The 11532-nt window shown below is 46.8% G+C and overlaps 1 protein-coding gene across 3 annotated transcripts in view; it reads left to right on the top strand.

The window, feature by feature from the left end:
- Positions 1–11532, top strand: part of SIL1 (SIL1 nucleotide exchange factor) — a 282845-nt gene that overhangs the window by 110211 nt on the left and 161102 nt on the right. For all 3 annotated transcript variants that reach the window (XM_024752381.1, XM_024752380.1, XM_024752382.1), the window contains exon 3: positions 1347–1479. In XM_024752381.1, the coding sequence (XP_024608149.1) occupies positions 1347–1479 (133 nt within the window). The remainder of the gene's footprint in view (positions 1–1346; positions 1480–11532) is intronic.

The raw sequence follows: 11532 nt of genomic DNA, 5'->3' as shown, positions 1-11532 counted from the left end.
TTTTTTTTCCGTACGTGGGCCTCTCACCGCTGTGGCCTCTCCCGCCACAGAGCACAGGCTCCGGATTCGCAGGCCCAGCCGCTCTGCGGCATGTGGGATCCTCCCGGACCGGGGCACGAACCCGCGTCCCCTGCATTGGCAGGCGGACTCTCAACCACTGCGCCACCAGGGAAGCCCCCTTGTTTTCTTTTGAGCTCAGATTTGTGCTGGGGCACATTGAAAGAGATACATTGTTACCTCCCATGTAGGATTAGAATTGTTCAGGAGACCAAAATGAGATCTACATAAAGTACCTAGCACAGGTTTGGGTTCATAGGAAGAATCCATGAAAAATACTCTTATTACGGGAAAAATTGGGAGGTGGAGGAAAAGTGATGGCCGGGGAGGTGGAAGGGCTGAAATAATCGCCCAGTGTTCTAGTGTGTGTTCCTCTTTGCCCTCCCAAATGTAATTTCCCAGAGCTCTGGAACCCTCTGGTTCCAGTTTCCTGAGGCCTTACTGCTTTTATGCACAAACAGGTTTAAAAATGGGACAGGAAGGATTGGAGGCTGGGAAGGAACAACATGAATAATACTTTGTATTTATGTTACATCTCTGTCTCCTGAGCTCAAAGTGCTCTACACCGTCTCGTTAATCCTCCATGCTCTCCATGGGGTGGAAGGAAACAGGTTTTAGGAAGAGGTTTCCAACCCGGGCATCTTCCTCCTTCAGCCCAGCTGGACTTGCACCTTCCCACTTGTACCCCTTCTTCCATGGATTGGAATGCACTAAGAGGTCGTTTACGCTCCATAGGTACCCTGGGTAATGAAGGTACCCATGCCCTTACTCTGCCCTGCTGGGCTGCTTAGGAATTAACTGGGCCTTAGCTGCCAGCTTTTGTACATCTGTGTTGACCATTTGAGGCCTTACTTTCCTATCATATGTATGTGTTTTCTTTTATAAATATCTTTAGTTTTTAATTATAAGAGTAATAGGTATGAATTTTAAACATCAAACAGGATAGGAGCTTATCAAGTAAAAAGTAAAAGGCTCTTATTGTCTCGTTTTGTCAACCCCTCTCCCCAGTATGTTCCCTTAACTCCCTCAAGATAGTGTGGAACCTTCTGGAGTTTTTTTTTTTAATGCATATACAAAAGTGCCTTATACACACAACACATACTGTGTTAATTTAACCATATCACCTCACTTGTACTGGTTCTGACACTAACCTTGTGAAAGGTCCAAACAGGGCTAAGGAGGGCAGGAAGGGCAAGGAGGAGAAGAGTGTACTGCCCAGGCCATTTTCTTTCTGCTTGCGTGGTACCCAACTGTGGTGGTTCATGCCCTGTTTTTTCCTTTCTCTAAAGGAGTTTGCACTGACCAACCCAGAGGAGAGCAGCACCAAAGAAACAGAGAGAAAGGAAACAGCAGAGGAGGAGCTGGATCCCAAGGTCCTGGAGGTGTTTCACCCGACACATGAGTGGCAGGCACTTCGGCCAGGTACCAAGCCCAGCGCTGTCCCCAGGAAACACGCTTGAAATTCAAAATGTGTATGTCCTTTCTCCCCCCAGGGCTGTTTTGAAGGAACAGCCCCTCTCTGGCCTCCTGGAGGGGAGTAGGGGTGGCTGCTGCTGCAGGACTCAGGGACCTTCGTTTCCCTGCAGAACAGAAATTGTGGCATCTGAGTGCCCTGGAAGGAAGGCAGGTGGTGGGTGGCCGAGCTTTTGGAGGAAGTGATAGAAAACTTTCTTTCCTTGCACTTCTGAAGCACAGGAGAGGCAGTGACATGTGCCTCACTCTGCAAATGCTATTTTGGGCTCTGCTGCTCGGCTCAGTGCTGCTGAAATATTGTTCATGGGAGAGTCCGGAGCACTGGTGCAGGGCAGGAGTTTTCTGTTGTTAAAGGAACCTGTGCCAAGAAACAGGGGCTGTTCCTGGCCTGGTGTGGCTTGCTGGTCGTTGAGTGAAGCTGGGTGCTGGTGTTAAGATGGAGGTCTTTTGGGAGCTCTGAGGTCTTCTGCCAGCCTTCAGTAGGTGTTCTGTAGGAGTTGTTCCACGTGTAGATGTATTTCTGGTGTATCCGTGAGGAGGAAGGCGATCTCCACGTCTTACTCTTCCGCCATCTTCCCGCCGACCCTGGCCTGGTTTTTAAATGGAGCATCCTCAGAAGGAGCAACTTTCTAACCCTTTTATGGCCCTGGGCCCAGGGCTTAAAATAATAATGAAAAAGCCAGCAGTTGTGGTGTTTACCACATTCAGATACCGTGCTACGTGCTTCACGTGCATAATCTTGTTCAGTCTTCACAATAATAGGGGCTATTATTGTCTTTATATTCAGATGAAAACATTGAGACTCAGAGAGGTTAGGTGACTTGACCTATGTCATTCAGCCAACTTGTCCTATGTCATTGACCCCAGCCTGGACCCATCTTCCTCCCACTTGTTCTTCTAGAGTCCCATCTGTCCTTGGCTGGAGCCCGACTCTGGTGACACTTGAGCCCATTCTCAGGAGTAGGCTGTTTGCGTTCTGCACTGTGGCGGGTGGATGGCAAGCCCTGGCAGCTGCCAGAGTATAGTTTCATCAACTCCTTGCTGATATTCATCACCATGTCCTCACTGCCCCCATTGCTGCTGTGCTGGCAGGGGCAGCGTTTGCTGTGCCAGCCAACTATCTGGTAGCAATATCACTCCTGCTGGGCTTGCATGCGGGTAGTTGCTGCCACAGAAGAGTGATGAATCACCAAGGAAACCAAGTAGGTGCTAATGGAGTTGGGTAGAGGGAGATTTTAGGGACAGAGTTACTGGGTTTAGCAGATCCAACCTCTGGCTGGCCTCCTCCACCTTCCCTGAGAACTGAGCCCCCCTGGTCTTTGGGAACTAAAACTAGAGGGGCTCTCAGGGTGTGGGAAGTGGAGGATGTATGCTGTATCCACTGATTTTACGTGATTAAAAGTGCTTGTACCACTTTTAACCAGGCAAGTGCCTTGAACCGATGGAGGTCAATGTCCTGTCATCCCTACTCCTACCGTCTCTTTTCCTGTGGCACCCTTCAGGACCCCAGTCCACATTGCAGAACAAGCCTGAAAGTTCTGACCCAGGGCCCTTGCCCAGCCTCTGGGCAGTGGGGCTCCTGTTCATGGTTAAGCAAAAGAGCCCTTTTTGTATCTTTGGGGAGGGAGGGCCAGATCCTGTGTAACAAGGGCAGGCTGAGGGCTCTGAGCACCTCCTGGAGAATTAGAGTGGAGTACTGATTTTTATATTTAACTTGTTGCCCCATTGACATCATCTTCTGCCTTCTAGTTTCTCAATAGCCCCTTATAAGTTGTTCTGCCCCAAAGTCCCTTGAAGCTGCCCCAAAGGCTGGGGTGTTGTGCTTGAGCACAGACACTCAGCTCTGGGGGCAAAGCAAGTCTAGGTCCAGACATGCTTGCCCCATATCCCAAGAGTGTTTTTCATTTCACCTACACCTCACCCCCAAAGCAGGACCAGTGAGGGGAGGGAAAGTGAGAGATTTGTTATGGCCTCAGGGTTTGATGTGTGGTGATTCAGAGTCTGATACTGTTGAGGCAGACAAGACTCTCTTAGGTCCCAGGACAGGATCAAGGTGTTCTGTGTGTATATTAAGGTTTTATATGTTATATCTGTTGGTAGGAAATTGACATCTCAGTAGTCTGTGTGGATAGCTGGCACTTACCTTTAATCAGAGTATATTTAATTCACCACATAACGAATGCTGCCTGGGAGCTTCCATCACAGCTACTGAAAGGTTAAAAGGAATGTAGCCAGTCCCAGGGTGAGTAGATAAATGAGGAGGTAGTATAATTTAGTGGTAGAGCACAGACTTTATTTTATTTTTTAAAGATTTATTTATTATTCATTTATTTATTTATTTTTGGCTGTGTTGGGTCTTAGTTGCAGCATGCAGGGTCTTTGTTGAGGCATGTGGGATCTTTTGTTGCGGCACGCAGGGTTGTGGTGTGTGGGCTTTACTCTAGTTGTGGCATGCGGGTTTTCTCTCCTCTAGTTGTGGTGCGTGGGTTCCAGAGCGTGTGGGCTCCGTAGTTTGCCGCATGTGGGCTCTAGTTGAGGTGCGTGAGCTCAGTAGTTGTGGCGTGCAGGCTTAGTTGTTCCGTGGCGTGTGGGATCTTAGTTCCCTGACCAGGGATTGAACCCGCATTCCCTGCATTGTAAGGCAGATTCTTTAGCACTGGACCACCAGGGAAATCCCAAGCACAGACTTTAGACTGATCCAGTCCTGGGTTCAAATCCTAGCTTTGCTACTTAGGGGATCTTGGGCAAGTCACTGAATCCTTCTGCCCTTCAGTTCCCCCATTGGTGATGTTGGGGAAATGTCCTGCCCTGCCTGCTGCAGAGGCTGCTTTGAGGATTCCCAACATGTAGACGTTACTCAGTACACAGCAGTTCTGATTTTTAATGGTAAATTTGCCATTTGTGCCACTCCTTAAACTTGATTGTGGAATTGGATGCCAGTGAGGGTACATGAGTATGTAGCCTTCCTGTCCTCTCTGGCTTTAGATAGGGAAGGGAACTTATGGTGACAAGGAGAGACTTCCATGGTCATGGGATGTTCTCCCTCTTTCCTTCCAGGGAGATTTTTGATAAGGGAGCAGAAGGGGTTAATACAACATTTCCTGCCTGAGAGCTAGGTGCATGGCATAGGAAGATGGTGGAATATCTTTTGGGGACTTTTAAGAGAATGGCAAAATGGCTAGTTTATGTTGACAGTTATTGATTTCAGTTCAGTACCTTCTGTCTCTTTAGGTCTCTGAAGGGAGGACCTCATCTCTGTTGTCCTCAGGTCTCCAAGGAGGGAATACTGGGCTACGTGGTCTGGGCTCATTTGAAGGCGGATTTCCTGACTGCCTGCTGTGGCCTGGAATACCAGGGGACCAACCCGTAACTTCATGGACCTTCCTACCAGGCCAGATAGGAGTTGGGCCCCAGTCACTTAGCCCTGGAGCAGCTGTAGGTCACCCTCCTGAAGTCTCCCTGCCTCTGTTATTACTGTCAGCATCCTCACTGCGAGTCGCTTGTTCCTGGAAGTGATTTTCCTGTCTCTTTCTCTCTCTCTCCTGGTTTATTTTGGGATCTGTCATACCTTACGGAGGCACAGCAAGCATTTGAGTGTGGATTCAGCATCAGCTGTTCACAAGCAAGCAGAGGAAAGCTGTTTGCTGGCAGGTCCTGTGGGTTCTGGGCAGGGAACTCAGGAATTTGTCCTAGGGCTGAGGACCCCTGTACCCCAGGCTTTGTGCCTGTGCACTTGTTATTAGAGAAAACTGGTCACAGCCAGATATTGTGGGCCTTTTGCTCCCTGGGCATTTCCTGAGATCCTGCTTTGTGCCAGGCACTGTACTGGTAGCCAGAGACAGATAATAGCTCACATTTACTTACCATCAACTGTGCCAGGCATCTTTTGAGGGCAGGTGCTATAACTACCCTCATTTTCATAGACAAAAATGAGTCTCAGAGATAAGTGACTTAGCCAAATGACCAGTAGGTGGTAGAGACAGAATTCAGATCTAGCTTTGTTTGGCCCTAAGCTTGAGCTCCTAACCACTGTACCATAATGTCTTTCTGGGTAGCAAATGCGACATGACCCCTGCCTTCCAGCAGCTTATGGTCTCACAGAGGATACAGAGAGAAAAAGTGTTTTGGATGTCCTGGTTTGTTTTGGAAGTGTCCTGTGCTCAGTGAGGGCACAAAGGCGGGTATGGGGAGGCCAGGCCAGGGCCTTCTCTCTATCCCTGAGATCTTGGTAGAGCTTTGAGTCAAATTTTATGATGCTAAACTTCCAAACCCACCTTCAGTTCTCTTTTTGAGCTGTGTGGCCTTGGTCAGTTTGAGTAGAATCTCTGAACCTTAGTTTCCTCATATGGAAATAGGGATGAAAATACCTACTTCACAGAGATGGTGTGAGACTGAAACAAGATTAACACATGTAAAATGTTTCACTCTGGGCCTGACACATAGGAAATATTCAATAAATGGCTATAGTTGTCATTTAAAAAATATACTTTGCTGCTGCCTCCCTTTCTTTGGGGACCTGAAGGAAAACTGGAGGCGATGAGGCTATCTGAGCAAAGGCCTCTCTTGTTCTGCCCCTTACCCAGTGCTATATGTTGGCCTCATATGGGTTCAGGGAAGCTTAGACTTGGGGCTTCTTATTGACCTGAGGTGACTTGCAGGCTCTGAAATACTGTGTGAGAGCCTCTGGAATATTGGCATTAGCACAAAGAGCCACTTGATGGGAGCATGCAGGAAGCCTGTGCAGGAACACGTTCATGTGAGGGGGTTAAAAAAAAAAATAGTCTAAATCATCAACAACTGATGAGAGCAATCCAAGAATTATAGAGCACCAGCCATCTGGTCAGATCATTTCAGATCTGCACGAGCAATAGGAGGGAATTGAATTTTAAAAACCTCATTTATGGTAGACCAGCTACTCTGTTTCAGGCATTTAAGGGAGGAGTCTGATTTCCTGCAGGCCCTGGACATCTATCTGAAGGAACACCTGACTCTGGTCTGGGTGACTCTGCAGGATTGTCTTTGTGAGGCCTTTGGCCCCTTGCAGCTTAGAAGAGGCTGTGTGATCTTCCAATCCTCAGACACCAACTTGGTATCCAATAATTCAATTCATTTCTGACACTATCTATCTGGAATTAGTGTCAGATCCCACAGTTAAAGGGCTCAGTCCCACTGCCTGTAATTCAGATGCTAGTCACAAGTCCCAGGCCACTGGACTTGTGACTGACCAGCTATAAATTAGGGATTCCCACAGTTCCCTCCTCAGGTTTGATAATTTGCTAGAACAGCTTACAGAACTCAGGAAAACATTTTACTTATGTTTACTGGTTTTTTATAAAGGCTACAACTCAGAATAGCCAAGTGGAAGAGATGCATAGAAGGTATGGGGGGTGGGGTGCAGAGCTTTCATGCCCTCTCTGGACACACTGCCCTCCCAGTACTTCTAGGTGTTCACCAATCAGAAGCTCTTGGAAGCCCCCTAGGGGCTTTTATGGAGGTTTCATTATTTAGGCGTGATTGATTAAGTCATTGGCCATTGGAGATTGAACTCAGTCTCCAGCCCCCCTTTCCTCCCTGGAGGTGGGGCTAAAAGTTCCAACTGTCTAATCAAGGCGTGGTCTTTCTGGTGACCTGCCGTCATCTTGAAGTTACCTAATTCCACACACACACACTCACACACACACACACACACCCACACACCCATCCACCCATCCCCCACAAGAGTCATTTCAGGAACCAGGGATAAAGACCAGATACTTTTTTTTTTTTTTTAAATACCACAGGCTACAATTGAGGTGGGACTAAGGGGCAAAGCTCCCAGTGCCTTCTGCCACCTACCCAGCTCTGTGGTAGTCAGGAGGGATCTTCCTTACAGGTTATCTTATTCCCCAGCATGGTCCACAAGAGTATGACCTGCTTGTGTCCCATCGTTCACACACAGGCACACACACACCTTGAGGCCTATGAGTGGTGGGTGAGAGTAGGGGTATTTGTTAAGGGCAGTTCATACCTAAGCTCCTCTTGCTCATGAGAGTGGGGAGGTTGGGACTTCTTGGCTGCCACTGGGAGGTAATGGCCTGAGGGAGGGCTATAGCAAGGGGCCTCTGTTGGATGATCTTTCACCCTGGCTCAGAGCAGTGCTGGAAAAGTGGAGCAGGGGCAGGATAGAGGAAACTGCATGCTTTTTGTGTGGTGTGGTAATCTGTGTCCTCTCTTGAACACAAGTTGCTATCTCCAACAACTTTTCAGTATGAGGTGTTCAGCAGAGCTTATCTTTGGTGCTGCCTCCTTCTGCATAGTGCCTTCCTCCCCTACTTTGAAACCTTTCAAGTCTTCTGGGGATTCCCCAAGAACTTCATTTGTTTCTCTCCTGCCTATACTTCTAGTTCATCTCCCCCATTACTGCCACCTCTCTAGCCTTTGTTAAGCGTCTCTACTCTGAGCATCTCCTTTACTCCTTATCAGTATGAGTTTGTCAGGGAACTGCTGGGGGCATAGCAGGATGCCAGGCCTCTTGAGACCTGTAGGAGCAATATCAGAGGCTCCAAATTACCCTGTACTGGGAGAGAAAATAATGGTGGGCTGGAATACGTGAAGGCCCCACATGGCTCCATAAGGACAGTTTAGAGCTCTTCATTTCAGAGAGACACCATTTCCCATATGTGGACTTCTCCCAGGATGGCTGACCACTGCCCCATAGCAGCCAAATTCCACACCCCCCTGGGGGGAGCAGGTGGAGGCCAGGGCAGGATGGCCACTGTCAAGGTTGAGGCCACTTTGAGACGAGCTGGCTGAGCAGTGTACTGGCACCAGAGCATCTCTGCCTGGGCTTTGGCCTTAAGTACCTGGATGGGGCAGGCCAGGGTCCAGTTTTCAGTCTGTGGACTTGGATAGTTGGACATCTGCTTTCTAACAAGCGTTTATATGCTTAATGCTCACCCTAGGCCTTTATTCTCCCCTTCCTCTCCTTCCTCCATCTACTGGTTCTCTCTGAGGTTTAATAAAGAGTACTTAGAGTTGTACAGCCTCAGCTTTCAAAGATCGGGACCCACAAACTGACTTAAATAAAAAAACTTAGACTGGATTAGGGATAATGGAAAACTAGCTGCCAAAACCAGTTCTGGCCCTTATACCCAGGGCTTGGCTTTAATTCAGAGAATCTGTGGAGCCTCCACTTCCCTTCTTGCTCTAATATTGCCCTCGCCCTACTGGCTAAGACTGTCTAGGTTATCTCCAAGGTTGGGATTAACCAGGGCTGGGAATAGCTCTCAAGGACTGACCTGGAGCTGGAATGAGAGGCCCTTTTCCAGAGCTTGTTCCATTCCTAGATTTGTCACAGTACTGGAGGTAGGACTTGATTGGTAACTTAAGAGGAGATAATATTTGACTAGGTAGAGAAGAGGACAGGTAGGAGGGGAGGATGACATGAACTCTCACTTTAAAAGTGAGAGTATATCTACCTGGTAGGAGAGGCAAAGATGTGTAGCAGAATAATGGGATGGTGGTGGTGTGCAGCATCCCCTCTGTCAGGATAGGGGGTGGTATGAGGAAAGAGAATTGAAAAGCAGTAGATCTAACTATGTGAAAATAAGTATGTAGTTTAGTCTATTCAGGGCTGTGCCGTGAATGGGAGATGAGGAAATGAAGAAGGACGATATAAACTCCTGAGTCTGAGGAGTTTGAAAATAAGTGGAAGAAGAGAATGAAAACAGTAACTTCACAGATAGCCACACCAAAAAATTCATTTCTTGTTACATTTGTTGAACTCCTATAATGTTCCAGGTATAGTGCTTGATGTCGGAGATACCATGGTGGGCATTGACAGAGGGGCTTGCCTGCCTGGGCTTATGGTATAGGAAGACCCCAGGCAGGAATATAATGCTGTGAGAAGACAGAGGTGTGGTCCTGAAGGAACATCTTCCCTGAGGCAGCTCTTCATTTCAGAGAGACACTGAAGCATTGAAGCTGAATGGAGAGAGCTTTTGTGTATGTTGGAAGGCAGAGGGGGAAGGAGGCACTGTTGACAGATTTGAAATCCCAGAGAGAAGATCATTGATGAGGCAAAATTGTTTAGGTGGCAGATGGAAAGACTTGGCCTCATGAATGTGATGAGCCTTGGAAATTTGAAGCACAGCCTAGACAAAAACAAGGAAAAGTACGAGAGATGTAGAGGGAAATTGAGGAAGCTTCCATTAGATGTCTTTGATTTTCTGGGTCAAGCCAAGGGTGGGGTTTTTACCTTGGATGATGAAAGAGAAGGCCTTGATTGGGTGCTTAAGGAATGGCGAGGTTAAGGAATAACCACTGTGAGGAAGTTGCTCAGTCAAGCGGTCAGAACTGAGCATTGCCCAGCATCAGGGGCAAGTTGACGACTGACAGCCTGACTTTGTTCTGGGCCAGGACCAGTGGGTTTGGTGACGTTCTAGAGCAATGTGAGCCCTGAACAGTGGTTAGCTGAAGTGTGAGGAAAGATGGGTAGATCATTAAGGAGACTGTTGGATTGTCTTTGGGATTGATGAGGGAGACCTTTAGCCTATGGGGCAAGCTGGAGAGCTTTAGTGGAAGCTCCTCTGAACCTACTCTAACCTCCCCTCTTCTGAAACAGGGATTATCAAGACTCTTTGAGGCTCTTGGCAGTGCTCAAAGTCAGAGTTCAGGTGGTACCCCACTAGCCACTGATCTTCTAGGCAGGCCTGAAAAGAACCTGAATGAAGCAGAGCTTGTGTGCAGTGGGCTCTGTAAGCCTTTTGTTCCTTGTGCTCTGATCAGACTGATTTTATTTCTGTTCATGTTGGGGTTTTGCTTTGTTACTTTTCATAGACTAGTAGGTTGTTGGTTTTTGCCTTATTTCCCATAGTATGTTGATTTGAGACAAACAAATTGATTTATATTTTAATTTCTTTAGTTCTCAGAATAGTCTGTTTATAGTTTGTATAATGCAGTTGTTTGAAAGGAGAGAATCATTTCTTTGGATTAAAAAGTTTTCAGATTTGATTACCTGTGGCCATAATTAGTTTATCTGAGCAGAGGTGAGGTTTTTTGGTTTTTTTTTTAAAACATCTTTATTGGAGTATAATTGCTTTACAATGGTGTGTTAGTTTCTGCTTTATAACAGAGTGAATCAGCTATACATATACATATATCCCCATATCTCTTCCCTCTTGTGCTCCCTCCCTCCCATCCTCCCACCCCTCTAGGTGGTCACAAAGCACTGAGCTGATCTCCCTGTGATATGCGGCTGCTTCCCACTAGCTAGCTATTTTACGTTTGGTAGTGTATATATGTCCATGCCACTCTCTCACTTTGTCCCAGCTTACCCGTCCCCCTCCCTGTGTCCTCAAGTCCATTCTCTAGTAGGTCTGTGTCTTTATTCCCGTTATGCCCCAAGGTACTTCATGACCTTTTTTTTAAAATTTCATACATATATGTTAGCATATGGTATTTGTTTTTCTCTTTCTGACTTACTTCACTCTATATTGACAGACTCTAGGTCCATCCACCTCGCTGCAGTTGTCTCCTTAGGTAGGTTTATTCCTAGGTATTTTATTCTTTTGTTGCAATGGTAAATGGGAGCTGGGAGTGTTCCTTAATTTCACTTTCAGATTTTTCATCATTAGTGTGTAGGAATGCAAGAGATTTCTGTGCATTAATTTTGTATCCTGCTACTTTACCAAATTCATTGATTAGCTCTAGTAGTTTTCTGGAAGCATCTTTAGGATTCTGTATGTATAGTATCGTGTCATCTGCGAACAGTGACAACTTTACCACTTCTTTTCTGACTTGGATTCCTTTTATTTTTCTTTCTTCTCTGATTGCTGTGGCTAAAACTTCCAAAACAATGTAGAATAATAGTGGTGAGAGTGGGCAACCTTATTTTGTTCCTGATCTTAGAGGAAATGGTTTAGTTTTTCACCATTTGTCATATATGGCCTTTATTCTGTTGAGGTAAGTTCCCTCCATGCCTACTTTCTGGAGGGTTTTTATCATAAATGGGTGTTGAATTTT

Source organism: Neophocaena asiaeorientalis, unplaced genomic scaffold, assembly GCF_003031525.2.
Source record: "Neophocaena asiaeorientalis asiaeorientalis breed wild unplaced genomic scaffold, Neophocaena_asiaeorientalis_V1.1 scaffold204, whole genome shotgun sequence".
In the NCBI taxonomy this organism is placed as follows: Eukaryota; Metazoa; Chordata; class Mammalia; order Artiodactyla; family Phocoenidae; genus Neophocaena; species Neophocaena asiaeorientalis.
This window is presented reverse-complemented; position numbering and strand designations above follow the sequence as displayed.